The 18,780-nt window shown below is 40.1% G+C and overlaps 2 protein-coding genes across 20 annotated transcripts in view; one reads left to right on the plus strand and one right to left on the minus strand.

Moving 5' to 3' along the window:
• The window catches only part of LOC125762040 (basement membrane-specific heparan sulfate proteoglycan core protein), a 99,609-nt gene that overhangs the window by 20,413 nt on the left and 60,416 nt on the right, over positions 1–18,780 (plus strand). For all 18 annotated transcript variants that reach the window (XM_049423743.1, XM_049423727.1, XM_049423740.1 and 15 more), the window contains exons 3-4: positions 17,334–18,072; positions 18,143–18,290. In XM_049423743.1, coding sequence (XP_049279700.1) covers positions 17,334–18,072; positions 18,143–18,290 — 887 coding nt within the window. The remainder of the gene's footprint in view (positions 1–17,333; positions 18,073–18,142; positions 18,291–18,780) is intronic.
• The window catches only part of LOC125762071 (uncharacterized), a 494,872-nt gene that overhangs the window by 16,069 nt on the left and 460,023 nt on the right, over positions 1–18,780 (minus strand). The gene's annotated exons all lie outside the window — the stretch shown is intronic.

Genomic DNA, 18,780 nt, shown 5'->3' on the forward strand with positions numbered 1-18,780 from the left:
GTCACCTCGCTGCGCATCGGTGACGATAGGTTCAAACGGTGATGCGGCAAAACAACAAGCGATGCTTTTAGCATGTGGCTGGTTGTCTTATTTTAATTTATGTCGGGTCAGGATAATGCTTCTGCAGGGTTCGCACGTTGAGCACGGGGCGTGCATGTGTTGGTGAAGAGTGGAAATTCGTTTATTTTTGTGTTTGGTGCGGAACAACAATGAGCAAAATGACACACATGTCGAAACAGACACACAAAAAAGTGGGACAATTTTCTCACCCTTAGATTCGTGTGAAAATTATCCTTTTGGTTTTATAGCGTTCGATGTGTCAAGCCTTATAAAATTCTTAAAGTCTTCCATTAAACAAAAAATGGAAGATGTGTTTCATCCGTTGTCAAGTTGATTAATTTGCTTAAACATTCTAACATGTCCATTTGTTATAAACAAAACAGCATATAATGCTTGTCAAAAAAAGCCAATATATCTTTAATGAGAGCGATTTGTTTTACATGAAACGATGCGCTACGACACTAGACTATCAAGACGTCCGTCAGTATAAACTGTTTCGAAGAACTTCATTTTACAAGACAGAACGAAAACGAAACGATCGCTACCGGGCTGTCAAGTTTTTGGTGTAATTTATTACAAATTCACACAATGTGCAAAGCATATGGTGATCGCTAAATGCGCTGCTCATGATGTACGATCAGCGCACTTTTGGTGTTTGTGTACATTCCAAACAGATGCAAAACACTCGAAACATTTGTGCAACATGCGCCGAAAAAAAGGGAAGCATGCATAATGCACACCATTACGGTGGAAACGTCGTGCGCGAAACGACGAATGTTTAACGAACATAAGCATACAAAAAATAAGAAGCATTTGCTAGACAAAACAGCAAAGTTAGCCAAAATAATTATTCAAAAGGTGCAAGCGCAAGCAAAGTAACTGCAAACAACATTTTGCGCTGACGCATTAAGATGATGTGTGCAGTAAAGACAGAAAATAAACGAAACAAAAAAGAAAAAAAGCTGGCAGTTTTTGTATGAGGTGATGTTGAATGAATGTGCTAGAATGAATGAAAAAGGTTTTTTTTTATTTTAAGATTGACTGAAAGCAGTGATTTTAGCAAATTAGACCAGAAATTATCATGATTCGAGCAGGGAATAACATTTAACTCCTCCTCAAGTAGAGTTTTAAGCGAGTAAAGTTTTTTTTAAGTGTTTCTTTAAATTATTATTCAATCGAACATTAAAATAGCAAATGCTCGATTGCAATGTCCATCGAAATCTCAAGTGACGAATGACAAACAATATTCTTATGCGCATTCTCCAGCGGAAGAATTGTCAATGAACAACGTTTTTTGTTGTTGTTGCGGTTTGAATGTTTCACCGACCGGATCAACGACGTGCTTTGCCATTTAATCGTACGTGAAATCGTCTTGTTTGTCTATCTGTGCTATGTTTGCAGTTTTTCAATACTACCAAAACCACCCGAACTAACAAGAAGCTTATGTACACATGCACACGCAGAGACACATGATGTCATTGGCTGCGACAACCAAAGTGAAATACACTCGCACCAATGTTTTATGGAATTTATGTTTTGTTGTTGTATTTTTGTCCCCCCACCCCCGCCCCAAAACTTGATTTGGTTTCTTGTTTGGGCGAACAAATTTGTTCAACGAGTCAACGAAAGGGCGTGCAACACTGTTGTCTGACACGGTACGGGCACGTTTTGCTTGTAATTTGTACGCGCGTACTTGTTGTCACTTGTGCCCTTGTAGTGACGCGCCCTGCTACGTTGCTTCCCGGCAGACACCGACCCTTAGCGGAGGGTGAAGATTAGGAATTTAGGCAAATGGATTCACCCGGGGCAATATTCACCCACTCGATGGTGCATGAATGGGCCACATAATGGATCGATCGTGCTAATGTGTGCGCGATCGTATGTTTGTGTATTGTTTGTAAATTTGTTTAATCAGCAGAATTTATCCGATCCATGCATTGTGCGGCTGTTTTGCTGTTGGCCAGCGGTGGTCATCGGTTTTCGTACCGATGGGTTTACTCGAAGGGAATTGTATTCTTCGATGTTTTCCAACCCCAACTAGCCTAGCGGACCCGAAACGAGCATAGGTGATATGTAAAGAAAGGAAAGAGCTACAACCACCCCGAGGACTGGCCTTGAATACGCGGAACACTCAGACACATACGATGGGACGACATAGTAAAGGGTGAAGAGAAAAAAAAATCCGGCGACGGATCGGATCGTACGATTCATTAGTAGCGCACCCTTTCGTTGGTTTGAGACGTGCAACACCAACAACAGCAAAAAAGGCTGCTGAAGAAGTTGAAGTGCAAACGGAAAGTGCATCTCGTGTAAAAAGTAACTGAGATTTCTAGAAAGTGTTGAAAAAGTGCCATGAACGGTACGCACGGAAAATTTTATTGCACTACGAAACAGGCAGCAAATCGCGGAGACATGCACGATCATAAGTGAAAGAACGAGCAAAAAGTGTATCTTTAGCAAACGGGCTGCTGACACGGCACTGTGTTGGTATGTGCATTAATGCACCTTTTTTACACGAGCACAAGAATATGCTCACGTCACAGATACATCTTGAATGGGTACCAACAAATGCAAAACAAACGAAAGGAAGATTAATGAACTTAGGGACACCACAGGCTGTTTCAAACATAAATATTGTGAAAGGCATTTAAATTTACAAACAATTTGTTCCATCTTTTCCAAACAACATACACCAGATTCGTTTGTCGGAAAGTCTCAACAAATATTTAATATTTTTTTAATACTTAAACCGTACTGTGACATGTACTTTAAATTTAATTCTTAAAGGATAGATTAGTATGAAGCAACCAGATGCCCTATAATTGGTGACTGACTGTACCTTACACGTCCCGAGTTTGCCTGTTTGGTTGTATTATATTTTTGCAGGCAAAACAAAAATGCATTCGTTTCTGCGACGTGTAAGAAGATCAGCACACCGAAACAACAAAGTAAAACGCTTTTAAAAACGTCGCCCTTCTGACTTCGTTCCACACTGGTTCGTTGCAGCTCAAAGCAAAAGATTGTGAGCGAGAGAGAGAGAGAGGGGAAAAAAGTAATAATAAAATGGGGGGAAGGACATGGGTGTGTTTATGGTTCTGCTCAAGAAGCCGCACCACAAGCTATAAGCATCCTCAATCACTTTCTTGATATCTGTGTCATACCCGCAGAGACCACTTCTGAGATGCAGCCAACTATAAGCACAGTAGAAGCAACAACAAAAAAACCCGCGCATACACACACACAGAGAGCTGCGGATTTTTTACGCTTAATTTAACTAAAGAGCACCGATGTCAGCGTTGGATGAGTCAGGGATGGTTCGCAACATCCCTCCACCCAAAACGGGGTGAACATTATTATGCCACAGAGCCAGCGAAGCCATCTATTACGCGTAGGCGAAGGACGGTTTTACTGTTATATGCAGTCGGTATCCATGGTAGAAGGTTGTGCCCCTAGAACCGGTTTCGTGGTCTTGTGGACATTCATTGGCTTTGGTTCAATTAAAAAAAATCAAACCATTGTTGTCCTACTATCAATAATTTTTTGTATTCAAAATAATGCTGATGGAAAAAGGATATCTAAACAGTATGCCGGAAGCAACAATACCTTTTTTGAGCGCGACTTATTGGTTTTAGTATGATTGCGTTAATAAATTTTAGATATCACTTTAAAACCCTTATTTTCAAATTATTTAAAAGACGTTAAGATTCCTAAATAAAGCTATGTTTATTCAATTAGTTCAGTAACGAAGTAAAGCTGTCCATAAGAAGCTATTCTAATGTAAAAGTTATGCAAATACTAGAGTAGCACATCGAATACAATTTAATAAGATGATAGCCTTAGAGTGAAATCGAAAATAACAATTACAACTCAAAAAAATGTAAGCCCGATTCAGCACGGAATTGCCGTGATCGGATTATTCTTGTTTATAAAATATTGAAATCGAACTAATTTATAGTTCGTAAAAATATGGTAATTTTTTTCAACTTAATAACGCACTTTGCAGTGAAATAAATTTATCCTCCCTGGCGCGTTCGTCGCTTGTGGATGCATCAAGTCAGTAGTGCAATCCTTTCCTTTCAACATCAACCAGCAGTTCCCAAAAGCATCGGAAAGGTCAGCCCAAGTCAAAACATGACAGTCAGCGCTGACAAAGAACGAATACAGAATCCCAAGCCCTTTTTTCCTGGACTGATCGACAGTGATCAGAGAGCGTGTATGAGAGTGTTTGTTATGTTTATTTCATTTTTTTCACTACATCGTCCTGTACGATCCGCGATCCCAAGTTCTCTCGTTGCTTCCTTCCACCAATTGGTAGCATTTTTTTCCCTCCATCTTTTACCTTTTACCGGGTCGGAATTCATGGAACTGACCGCGGTCGCCGGATGTCTTGCGTCTGCGTTGCGTCTGCCTTCGCGTGATTGCTAATCGTGCACAAACAAGGAGAACGGGTTTAACCCGCTGGTGCGGCCGTCTCTTCGTTTCGCGCCGGACCATTTTGGAGGAGTATTAATTTCTTTCACTCTTCGCCACGTCCAGCACACCCACGCACCCAGCCTCGCCCCGTTCCGGCTGCACACCGACCCCGCGCTACATCGGCCCGTGGCCAGAAGTTTTCTGGCGAATCATGTTATTTTTAGAACTCGTTTCGGAACATTGTGAAACGTCTGGCTGTGCAAAGGTAACTAATGTCATGTCGTAGCGATCAGCAAACGAGGTTGCGTTTTTCCTTTTCAATTTTTTTAATGTGTTATGCCTCACTTTATGCTGTTTTCGCTGCCTTCTCGTTTTCTTCTGTTCCGGAATGCTGCTGCTTTTGCCACTCTCCAGCCGCGCGTCGGTCGTGAATCGGTCGATGTTGATCTCGGCTACCCCGATTCTTGACCGCCAGTAATTGGTGGATCAATAAATCATCAAATTTAGCTTCGTTTTCTACCAATGTTATGTATCAATTTGTTATTCTTATACCCCGTCGTCGTCGTCGTCCCGTGAACAGGCTTTTGTGTGATATCATTTTTGCACATGCTGCGAATATTGATTGCATCATCGGGTTGAGGTTTTTGTTTCACCTCCACATGTCGATTACGATATCTATTTATTTATCTTAAAAATCAGGAAAACCTACAGCTTTGTTCAGATTTTTTGTTTCTGCCAATAATAACTGAAATTTATTACAAACTGTTTTTTACGAAACATCGTGTTGTAGTTCCGGGAATTGAAGTATTCTTTAAAATGATATCTGTTTCGTTTCATTGAGGTAGAGTTTGACTCATGTTTCATTGCAATTGAATCGTGGTATCGCTTTCGAAACTTAGTCTTATATCGATTCAACTTTACATCACGACAAACCTCAGTTGGTTTGATTATATTTTCTTTCAATGGCAAAGCTAACGGAGTTGTCACGAACAATTTCTTAACAGATAGTAACTCACGACAGTTTTTTTTTATGAAGAAAGATTCTTGTCTTGAGTAATTGACTGAATGAATGTTGAGTTACTTCCGCGCAGTTTGCTTTATTTAAAGTTTATTTGCAATATTAATATTTTTCCTGCTTTGATCAATAATAAACATTATTATTTGAAGTGTAAAATTGAAGACAAACTCAAGCTTCAATCTAGTGATGTGCGTCCCAGGATGAACCTTTTTTTTAACAATTTAAAAGATTTTGTTTTATTCAGATTTTTTTTCCCTGAACAAATCTTTTACTCCTTCTTCTTCGAGTTCCCCCGCTAGGGTTTTTGCGAAGAAGTTTGAATTTTTCCGTTGCCTTCCGATTTTGAACATTCATTCCAACCCCATTGGCCTTAAGAGCCCTCTTCAAAAGAAGTCCTCCGTTAGCGACCCGACGTCGCTGCTTCCGTTAACGAAGCCTCCTCTGCCGGAGTTTGTCGAGCTGGAGCGCGACCTCTTTCTACAGCTGTCCGCTGTCGTTGTGCCCTCTCCATCTCGACCTCTCCATATTCGCTGCATATAGATCCTGCTGCGTCTCGTCCCAGCGAACCTGGTAGGTTCGTTCCGTACCTTAAAATGAACGATCGGAACTAGGTCCAAAATTTTGAACCTGCCCCCTTGAACCTTTGAAGTTCGCGGAACTAGGTTCGAAATTATAAACCTGGTAGGTTAACAGAACTAAGGAAGAAAATTTGTACATTTCTGTTCGAATTGCACAGTACATCAATTTATAAATTTTGCAAAATTTTCCAAAAAAAAAAGCTAAGGCTATAAGCCTTAGGAAGTTTTCAAATTTATAGAATTTTTTTTATGTTTTTATTATTTGTTATTCTTTTTTTACTTAAAGCATTATTTCAGTGAAAAAAAAACGTATTTCAACAAATCCGCATTGAAACTCATAAATTTATAATTTTTTCTTAATTTCCCAAAAAAAAGTAGTATTTACATTCACAATAATTATATACAACACGTACGTACTTTAAAAAATAAAAAGGCACTCGGTTTTTTCAAACTTTACAATATTTAATGACACTCAACCGATCTAATTTTTGAATTAGTTTTTGTTTACCTTGTTATTGCCAGCAAAATTGAGCTATCCTGGCCGCCATTACAGAAAACTGTCGTGGCATCAAGTCGCGCTTCGAATAGCGTTTTTTGCTGAAAATACACGTATAGCGACTTTTTGCAATTTTTCATGTGCCATTTGGACAATTAACCTAACAGTTTCGTTCCGTTCCGTTCTTATTTTTTCCCCATTTGTCCCATCACTACTTCAATCGCTTTCAATAAGTTATGCAGAACTTGATCATCATTAGGGTCAACAGCATTGGCACGTAAAACTTGATTCCTTGATAGACGTAAACCATTAAGAATCATTTTAGGAAGCTACATTTATGACCTGTTTAACGAGCATTAAATGAAACTGTAATGAGTTTTTCATTCGCCAGATTCGTAGAAGATGAATGACAACAACTCGTAAAACGCGTTCACTAGCAATTGCATGACTGAACTGTGCGGCTGTAGCGCCACTAGCAGGATCCATAAAGAAGCTGAATGCTAGTTTGAATCATGCTGATTGGGTGGACGATGTTGATAAGTAATGGTCTTCATATTGATTTTCAAAATTGAACATGTGACGGGATGTACATTCAATAACGTTCTAACCAATGAATGTATTTTTAACGTTAGGCTCATAAAACTAATAATTTGTTCGAATAAAGTTCCCTTGATTGATTTTTTAAATAACGTGAAGAAATAAATCCTCGTTGCAATATAATCGCTTGTCTTATCATCAATTCGGAAAATATTGTTTTCCCTCTTTTTTCATTTTATTGGATTTTAATTGACCATCACCAAAAAACACAACTAAATTTGTTACTAGCAAAAACCCGATAATAAATATTTATTCCCGAGTACATTCGTGTGACATACGAACACATTCATCAATCTCACTTAATGAGGAATGTTCGCAACATTACGCGCCAAGACAAGCGTTACAATGAACACTTATAATGCAACCGTTGATGCGTGCAAACACGTGCGGTTGGCGCTTCCTTCTCCAGTTGTTTTTGGCGCAACGGTGGGAGTACATTTATATGTAAAAGACCTGCTGCTCTTGCAAACACCATCGTGTGCCATTAGGATCGAGGCGCTATGTAATTTGCTTGTTGTTATTCTGTCGTGCACCCTCATGAATAGTGGATCAAGAACCGTACGGGTGGGGTATTTCCAAACTCCATTGCTTGTGCGGTGGAAAATGTGAGAAAACAAAATTCATTGGATCCAAATTGGAGGCCCGGCTTGACTTTTTTTTCTCGCGGTGACTACCGCTTGTCAGACTACAATGGGATCGAGAATGAAGGAGCTTTTTTCAAAGCTATAGGGGTAACCATTTTCACGTTTTTCATGAAGTTCGGGTATAGACACTTGCACGCGTCTAGAGGCTCGGCTTGGTGACAGATTCTTGATGACCGTACTGGTACTCCAACGCGATGCTTTTTTTTTTTGCGTACACCAACTTTACCCAATTTCGACACAAGCGTGGACGTACCGTCGTGGTTTGTGGTGGCATCGCAATTTTGGTCACGTTTCTCTTGTTAAGTTCTTAAGCTTACCATTTTAGGTTGACGCTATGGTTCGGTATGTTGGCATTTCCGTGCTTTCTTGTATCCTTTCTTCATTCTTGTTCTGCCTGCTGCTGCCTGCTGGTGGCAAGTGTTATTTCATACATTTTTTCGTCCCCATCCACTTCTCGTATTGGTAGGCGAATTACGTTGCCTTTAGCAATCTCAAGTGCCTAAAAGATTGCAAAAGGTCTATTGGCCAAAATGGGTGGTTAAGATATATTGAGTGCTTGCCACAGGTTGTGGTCTGGTTCTGGAGAGGTTTTTTTTCTCTCTCGTTCTTCTCCGCTAGCAATCATTATTCACCGTTGGTAGACCGAAGCAAAATGGTGCGCTACAGTGAGAATATATTGAAGAAACACCATCATCGTCGCCAGTCTTTAACCAAAGACGGTGTTCCGGGTATCAGAGCAATCCTGTACCATAACAATGCATAATGCATACGATCGATCGATCGTTTGAAGTTTACCCATTTTCACCCCATCGTGGCGTGCGGCACATTCATATGAGTATTGTAAAAGAGTTGTTAATATTGCTATGGTTTTTGGTTTCGAACGAACTTTAACGAAATATCGATAGACTATGTCTAAAGTTCGGGTTTAGTTTTAACTATTGCTCAGGAGACTTGAACGAAGCTTGTTTTATACCTTGGTATCTAATCAATTTTTATATATTTTAAATTTCGTTTAACAAACAATATAAGATGCATTATTAACGAAATGAAATTAAAGTTGGAAGACTTCTTAATTGAGCGATTGTCAAAAATAATCTACATCCGCTGCTCCCAATGTGTGCTCTGTAGAGTATCCCGTCGAAATATCACTGTCAGGTTACTCCTCGTGTAAGTGCGAAGTCGCCATTGTGGTCGATAGAAAGAGGGTAATAAATTTTTATTTCGACCAACTTGTACTTGAGTCACTTCGGAACCGGGGGTACCAGCTGAGACCATTCGGTGCGATGTTTAAGACAAGCACTCGATACGGAACGATTGAGAAACTTGACAATGGAGCAAAGAAAGAGACTTACGAATGCATGATCTCGTTTAGCAGTTCCCTACTTTGCGGCAGTTAGTGGAAGAAAAATTAAGTTCTAAGCTCTTTTTGACAACTTCATTGCTTCACTAAGTAGGGCGAAAGGATGGTTTCTTCATCGTTTATTGCAGGATTGGATTGGAAAGTAGTTTTCGACGAAGACCGAAGTGCATTGCGGCTGCATAGCAGATGGGGAATGTTATGATTTTGTGTAATAATATGTCCACTTATACCATGCATAATGCGTTCATTGCCATAGATTATTTCGTTCGATATTATTAACACAAATGGTTCAAAGTAATAATAATAAAAAAACTTCTTTGAGTTTAATTTAATGATCTCTTCAAAATACTACATCGATCAAAGACATACACATTTGTCACGTATTTAATATTCGATAATTTGTTTTTAAGGCTCTCCCACAGTTTCAAAATTCAAACGGCACTTATAGGCATATTTTGCAATTTTATTTAAATATTATTTTTATGCTATACGATATGGAGACGCCCAGTGGTTGTGGTTTATAAATAAGAACAAAATATTTTTGGGTATTTTAATGACAGATTTCGCTACTCCATTAAGCTTGGCAATGGAATGCATCATTATTTACAAATCAATTATTTTCAATTCTTGGTCGAATTGATTAGACAGCTGCGGGTTACCTAATTTATTATCTTCTTTTATTCTACATCTGTCATAAATGTGTCACGAATTCTACAATGTGCGAAGATATGGCGATATCAAATCTATGATTGATACTATCGATAACCTTACCGGAATGGCAAACAAATATGACCATCATCACGTTGTGGGTAATTTGATTCCAACCATAAAATATAATTTTACCAAACTAACACCATTAATGCGGTGATATTTTCATAGACGAATACAAAAAAAAAATATTGACCAAACTAACCTTCGTTATTTGCACCCATTCATCATCAACTCTAGCGAATAGCAGTATACAAAACAAGCACAGATTTGCAATTCAAGTTCTCAAACTATTCGTATCGTCCATCAGAATTATGATACGATTGCCGGTCAACGCTTAACGATGGCTTGGCAAATTTGATCTTCGATCTTCACCGCTGCCTTGAGAAGAGATTGTGTACGATGGTGGAAGATAAAACCAACATATCGCCGTATCGAAAATAAACACCCTCCGTACCGGCCGTCAATTTTACGACCAATCAATAGATTGATGGTCGTCAGCGCTTAGCCGTTAACCTGTGCTGAACGGTTCAAGCGCTCTCTTTTAGCAACTGGTAGATAAACACTGGCCCCCAAAAACCACGCAACGACGTGTGTATGTTTCACTATCAACAACATATGACCCCAACCGGAGGGTTTTTGGGTGGGGAGGATGCTTAATGCATCCCTCATACCCACAACTCGATAGCTCATTGGCACATTCAGCGGACATTCTAGCCGGCCGGGTAGATGATCCTAATTAGTGGAGTCAACCGTGAATGGCTGTCGCGTAGGGAAATGACGTGTATTTTTTTTCGCACCGACAACGATCCGGCAACGCTCTGGTGTGGTGTTTTGATGGCGCAAATATTTACCGATCCACTGTTTGTCTCGCATCTTTTGCTAGCTGATGGAGCGGCGGTGTAATCTGTCTTCCCGGTTGCAGCATCATGCTCTTTTGCACGTCGTCAGTTTTCATGTCGTGGTTTCGGAATGGCAGTTTTCCGTCTGCCGGTTCATGAAAACGAGAAGCTGAGAAGCTACTTAAACTCGGTTGACCTCATGGCCATAAAATGCACCAAGAGATAGGCTTAAGCACCCTGTGTGATGAGCTCACGTTGTGGAATGCCTTGGTGCTTTGGTATCGTTCTGAATCGGTAAAGGAACAAAATTAGACGCAAACTGCAAAAGAATAGTTCAAGTATTTGTCAGTACACCAACATCCATTGAGCAGCAGCAGCAAAATGTCAAAGTTCCGTTAAATCTTTGGAATGGAGTGTGTGCAAATTTTCAATACAACTCATCCAAAAATACCTCCACTACATGACGAAGTAATGCGTTTCCTTGCACTTTGACATTCCATAATAGTACAAAGGTTGATCATCGAAAATGAATGATTCACTTGATTCGAAGGTATGTTTTTATTCAAGGCATTGAAGCTTGATAAGCTGGAAGGCGAGAAAATTACCATAAAATTGCTGATTTACATATAGTTCCATGTTGACTGGATTGGTGCCAACGACAGTTGTTTGAACTAAGCGCTAGTGGTCGCGGTGGTTAATCTCTCGCGACAGGTTGAGCGCGGTTGAAAGCCCTCCCCCCCCCCCCCCCCCCCCCCCCGGCGAAGGCTTTCTAGCATGTCCCAAATTTAGTCATCTAACCTTGAAAAAAATAAAACCACCGTTTTGTTATTTCGTTTGCCAGAAGAACAGGTTTTTATGAGAACAAGCTGAGAATTGATGAGATAAGTATTAGGAACGGTGGTCATTTATTTTTCACATGGTGTCTGGTGTTCGTCTTTTAAATAGCGGTTATCATAAATCCTGTTAATGCTGAGCATCTTGCATTAGGGTTCTCTAACCTTCAGGCAATTTGTATGTTGAAACAAGAATTCACATTTTTCTTAAGAACAACCAGATTTGAGGGATTTCGTTGTTATTTTGCTACGAAATAGTGGCAAAACTCGTTTGATAATGTTTATAAGCTGCTTCTCATTTTGGAATGTTTATTGAAGGCCAAACATTGAATTGATTTTTCTTAATAAATGCATTGTCTTGGAAATTTTCAAAGTTTTCCAAGCTATCATGTACTTTAATTGTGTACAAAGTGCGTATGTATGAAAGATACACTTGGCTATCTATTTCTTCATCATCACTAAGTGGGGTTAAATATAAGGCACAACGTTTCAATAAACTACACCCATACATATGGCGTTATGTTTACTAATCACCGTCCTTCAACAGCGTACAAACAGCCCGCACTTCTCGAAATTGGTATCGATGGATATCGCATGGCAGTGTGAAGTTAGCGTTGCTCTTCAGTTGAAACAGATGTTTTAAAATCTGGCCCACTGATGGAAGAATGCACAGTATAACAGTTCATAAAAACCCACTTGAGTTATACGATCGCGTTACAAGCTTTGTGTTGCAAGGGTTAGATCGTGTTTTTATTCTTCCAGAGTGCTCTGGACTTAAATGAGGAGCATAATTTCTTCTTAACAATTTTTCGTATAAAAAAAGCGTTTGAGTTATACATATGGTAAAATTGTAGGACTTTTTGTTCATTGAATTGACAAATAAAAAAATCAACGAAGCTTAAATCCGATTGTTTCAATATGAAAAATCTCCTTTGGAAATAATGTATTATATGGAGGATGTCGTAAGATTTAAAGATGTAACGTTAAATGACATCAGCGCTAGACACACACACACAACTTTAAATAACGTTCATCAATTCTACAAGCAGTTGGGAAATAAAATATGAGCGGATGATCGTAAAAATTTGGTAGCACAAGTTTTTCCTTTCTTCTGCCGATTGTTGCATTTCCAACAGGGATCGCAAGCAATTTTTCCGACATCGTATCCATTTCACGCACTGTAAATAAAGCCGCCAGGCAACAGCTTACATACGCACGGTGAATTAATGCCGGTAATAACGCCTGGTAGCGATCCGTGGATCATCACTGGGTGTGTTATTCGTATGCGTTGAGCGCTTTAGTCTTAATTATGCCTCGTTTAAATGTTGAGCCTTGCCCGATATGGGGAGGTACGTCGCTGTTGCTAAAGCACCACAGAGCATAGTAACACGGTAGTATCTTGTTTGGGGGGCGCTACGGATGACAGAAGTCAATGGCAATAAATTACGAATATCAAGTGTCAGACCGGATGAACAAGGGAAGCCACCCATGACATCATCTTATTAACTAAAAGTAGCAGCAATTGATACAGATGAATCAACGCAGTCTACGGTCAATTGCGTCAGATTGAAACATAATTTTCTTAAGAAAAAAAATCAAAAGAAGTTCTCAACAACTCATTGAAACACGAAAGAGGTATATAAAGTAAAAAAAACTAGATACAAGTTACTAATTGGTGTTGACATAAAAATGCATTTCTAGCAAATGATAAAATTCCCACCATTAATACAAGAATGTTCCCCAATAGATAACGTCTTATATTTGCAGATTTCTTGAATAATATCGATTGTTTCTATCTGCATAGGAAAAAGAAACGCGAAGAAAACATACACACAAATACCCAACAAAAACAATTGCTTCATCTGTGCCTGTCCGCTAGGAAAACCGTTCCGGAGCCGGAACATCTGATGCTCCCGCATAAGTCAACAGACAAGTTAGCACAATCGTCAGCTCTCTGCCGGATGGTTTCAACCTTTCCGGGTTTGAGTTTTTTTGCTTTTGTTTTGTTTGGTCTTCTCCTTCCTGCATCCCTCATACGCCTTTGCAGTCACACATGATTTCCCGGACTGTTTAAAATAGCAAAATGGATGGACTGTCTATTAATAGACCCAATCCATGCGCCCTATATATGCTCAAAGATGCCGAAAACCTCGTCGTCGGTGAATGCCGTCGATAGAGACTCTGGCTAATGTTTGACCATGGTATACGATTGGCACGATTTTTTTTCCTGGACGACGATACGAGAGTGCAGTACGTGAGGAATATGCACCCACCGGGAACTGCCGGGATACTGGGGACCCAGTTTAATGAACCTATTTCAACGACTCCGCACACATATTTGGAATAGATGAGCAACGAAGATTCCGGAGATGCTTCAGCGAGGGGGTTGCACTAAGATTGGCGTTACACGTGATGCCCACACGAGACCAATTCTGCATTCGCTTTTGACGCACATGATCACAAACGATCACTTTGAAGCACTTTATCTCCATTTCACGCTGACAAAGTGTGCGCTTCCGGTACACGGCCGCTCAACCACTTTGAATGTGGGAAAAGAAGAAAGAAATGGAAGATTCCTCTAATCCACCGGATGATATCATACCACTTTTGCGTGGTCAAAACTGTTGCCATACGATTTCATTAGCATTGTAAACCATCCCCAATGATCGTAAGCTGTATGTTAGGCCACAAGATTCGCTGAGAATGATCCGCCCGTACCCGGGAAGGTGGTGGGAAATTGTGCTCGTGTCAATTTACTTGCAGACCACGCAGCTTTCTTAGCAGCGCCGTCAGGCAATCGTTCTGCGCGTCCGGGCACGGTGGCGTTTTGTTTGCGTTTTTCATTTACATACCATTCTAACACGATGGCGATAGTGTTGATGATCATGTGTCCGTCAGGTTTTGTGCATCGACTTCATTTTCAACTGGTCGAGAGATGATCCGAGTTCGTCTTACACAGTGCGGATCAAACACAGTGCATTGTTTGGTGGGGAGCTAGACAAAGAATATATTAAAAATTTAATTTCTAAATTAGTTTTCAAATTGTATGTATAATTTTTTTTAACCTTACTCAACTCTGCATGTCTGCAGTTCATCATTGCACATATTAGAAAATATTAAAAAAAAATTAAAAATTATTTCAATTGCTCAATTAATAAATTTCCCATTATTATTGTCTTTAATCATAGCTAAGATCCATAACATACAGCAAAATATATCTTATTTTCTTCTTGCACACCAAAACGAAGGAAAACAAACAATTGTGAAACGTGTAAATTGTTGCAATATAATTTGCTGTTCGATCCATCATGGTAGAGATCAATTGGTTCAATTATTAAACCATTTATTCTCTTTAACGCCTTATGCGAACGAGCAAAAAAAAATCATTCTTACTTTTTTGCTCAAATTGTAACAATTTCATGACATTGCCATTACAATTACGATCAGAATCGTTCATGTGATTAATCTATCAAGTGCTCTTCTTCGAGACGCACTGTATGAACGTACTCGTGCAACGCATCTAACTAAGCCTCTCCATGCTAATCTGGTGCTTTACGCGATCCGCAGTGCATGGAAAAGCTTTTTGCCGTTGTGCAACTCGGATCGTTGTTGGTCGAATTGCTAATCGTAAAAAAGTGCGGCTGCTTTCAGCGCCGGTGATGTGAGATTACTTTATGCGCGTACATCTACCCGCCGGGATCGACCAGAATCAACGGTGGATGGACGATCGGATCGGTGCTGTCGGGATCGTTGGGTTGGGTTGGGAATTAAAACTATAAACATCGCCATTTGCAGCCATTACATGGCTTGTGGTTACAAGACGCAAGAAGTAAGACTTTTGTGTTGGCTGTACCGCCACAGCCCTTTATGAACGGCAAAAAGGTTTTTAGTTTCGCAATCGATCCAGAGGCGGTTCATAACGTGCCATGTTTGACCTGTTTTGACCATCTGTTGTGTCGCTCGCATCGGATTGCGAATAGAAATATTGGTCAAATGTATACCGTAATGTATAAATGATGGAAAATTTAAATGCATCCCTAGAATATTTCTAATTTGATTATTTTAAACTACCATTCTGATCATTCAATTCAATTATCATTCTTATATTCGAAAGATTCATTAATAAAATCATTTCTTTAACAACAAATTAAAATTTCGGTCACATTCAAAATATTCTTAAAATTATTTTCATTCGACATCTATAGTGAGATAAGAGTACCACCTTAATATTATAATGATTATTTTTATAACATTTGTGATCTTTTTTTTACCAAGATCCACAACAAAATTCTTACAAACCTCGTTTATTGCGCTGGGTAGTTACAATATGCAGTACGTATAGTGTATGTGCTAACGAGACACAAATACCGAAAGGAATGGCTTGGCAAATGTGTATTAATGATCCGAAAACGACCCTTTCAACGACGCGTTTTCGTTCGTTTTATGTTGTTTTTTGTGTGTTCTCATGTCCGTCCACTAACATAAATTGATGCAAAGCTAAGCTAGACAAAAGGAAGGCAATGAAAAACTCATCAACGGCTATATTTTCTCTACTTCCTTCGCTTCGGCTGATGTAGAACGAATGTAGGAGCACTTGATATTATCACTCATCCCAATGATCGGACACAGTGTTTATGCTTCGTACACTTTATGTTGATTGTTTATTCGATAGAAACAAACAGTGCGATGCAACAGGAGGATAGTAAAACTGGGACACAACGTTTGATGAGAATGTTTTCGATTATCGTGATCTGATGCATTTTTGAATAAATAAAAATGTAACAATTTTAATGTAATTTGTTCGATTTTAATATTAAAAAACTAAAGAAACGGGAAACCTCAAAGAAGTATGTTTGCTGAGTGAATAACTCGTCCAATGTTGAGGGTTGAAAACATAATAGAGTTGTTTATCATCTCCGCATACTTCCTGCTACATGGTTCCAGGACTTTGTTACACCCATAAGTCGTACACACCGTTCTCCTGCAACCACACGAGCATCCTGCAAACCAAATATGGCTGGCAAATGAACCTTTTGCTGGACAGGAAATATCTCGTTCATTGCCACCGGTCTCGAAGCGTACCCGGTTGCATGGATTGCGCTCGTGCTCACTTTGTTTCACATTACTTTGGCTGGCCCTTACGATTCTTGCCACCGACCGGGCGAGCATCAGGCCACACCACCAGAACACCTAATAAACGAGCGAAAAAATGAGCGCGTCGTGATGCCGGTGGTTAAAATTGCTGTCGCGTGCTTGGAATATTTGATTAAACGCGATTTTGGTTGCCTTTTTCATGCCGTTCCCCCGGACAGTAAGGAGGTACCGAATGGTACAGCGAAAGTGACCGCACAAGTATCAGTCAAAATAGGTTCTTCAACTTTTGCGCTCTTCGATGGGTTTTGGGCTGTATTTGAGCAAGGGGAAGTACGGAAGCGAGGGAGAGTGTTTCATGAAAAAAGCACATTTTGTCATTCTGGATGCAGTTCCAAAAACAAGCAAAAAAAAAATCCCGGTGCTTGGAATGGTAAGAAACATTTTCCGCCTTTTGTAGGCAATATTCCATCGATCGATTTTTCATGATTTCAAAAATCAAACTTTTACACTTACGAAACTTGGTGCTTTAATGTAATATTGATGAAACGCTTTGAGAGTAAATGAGGATAAAATGAAAAAACCCTTGAAATGGAACATTTTAAAAACACAACAAAAAACAGGATTTTGATACGTATTATGTGTAATTATAAACTTTTAAAATGTGTCGTTTTTTGTTTCGCTCTTCTGCAGACTGCACGTGACAGCGATCTGGTGTTCGAAGATGAAAAACCATCGGGCTCATCAAACTTTGATAGGTTAATGGATATTGAGAATCAAGAAAATCTCCGATTATTTGCCACTCACTCCAAGCCCACGTTTGAACATTCCGAAGAACCGGTGGACATTGCCGAACCGCTCGGTAGCTCAGAATTGTCCTACACGGCGGACGACGTCGAGGAGTTCAATGAAGACGACGAGGAAGCCGACAATGAGGTGGCTCTACCGGACGAACCCGAACAGGACGAACAGAACCAAAGCTGGTTGATGCGTAACGTGAAGCGTATCAAGCGTAGCCTGGACAGTTTGTGGGGTAGTGCAACACCTTCCGAACCGAACGGTGAAGCTGAACACAATGGTACGAAGCAGGGTAAGCACAAGAAGAAAGCAAGCACACTAGAAAAGCCACGGAAACCAAAAAACAAAAAGAAGCAGCTAACGAAGGAAGAGCGCCAGAAGAGACGCGAGCAGAAAGAACACGCTGCTGCCGCCGGTACGGTATCGCAAACGACAACTACACAACGATCCAGTTCCGGAACGGCTCACCAACAATCGGTAGCTCACAATGCGATATCACCGATTGACGGAAAATCGACCAAGTTCATGGCTGCTCGTCCCAAGCGTCAGTACGATACAACGTTCGACGACACCGAAGGCAGTGGTTTTGAAGGTTCCGGTGAAAATGGTGCTGGTGAAGAGACTTGGACGTTCTGTAAGTGACTTGGCGATCTGTATGTCTCGGATGCGCCAGTAATTAATTAATATTGCATTTGCTTTTCCAGACAAAATGACGATCACGCTGGACGAACCGTTCCAAAAGTCGATGAACTATCCAAATTCCGAAAAGATGCTGCACACCAGTAAACTAGTCAAGGATCTGATCGATGAAGCACTAAGAACGGACTTTTTAGTTATCGCCAAACGATTTGAGTAAGTTTTATAAAATTCTTTTTTTTATACCCATTGCCGATGAAAGCCAGCAAAATGTTGGAATCCTCAGTGCAAGTGCGCCAAACACGGGAATAGACTTCCCGGTGTTGAGGGGTGAATTATTTACATCAATGTAATTCTGGGGTTTCTGGGTTTATCTTCACAAAAAAAAAATATCTGCCGAAAGTAAAAACCGAAGTCAAAACACCCGAACAGTACAAATGAACCAAAATGCACTTTTGTATGCAATCTTGCATACATTCGGACGGCTAAGCTTTCGGTTCATCCGTGAGATTAAACTGCGAGTAGGTTCATCCATGGGATTTATGTACAGCTCACTCGGCTGAGCAGAAATTTTGCGGCTCTCACTTGTTGTTTTGCTGCTCTCTCGCTTTCTCGCGTTCATTTATGCGTGAATGAACAGACGGTAGAATTTTGGCGCAATTTTATTGCCTCATGGTAGTGCGTTACGACCACGTGGCATAGAATA

This window comes from Anopheles funestus, chromosome 2RL, assembly GCF_943734845.2.
Source record: "Anopheles funestus chromosome 2RL, idAnoFuneDA-416_04, whole genome shotgun sequence".
NCBI classification, from domain to species: domain Eukaryota; kingdom Metazoa; phylum Arthropoda; class Insecta; order Diptera; family Culicidae; genus Anopheles; species Anopheles funestus.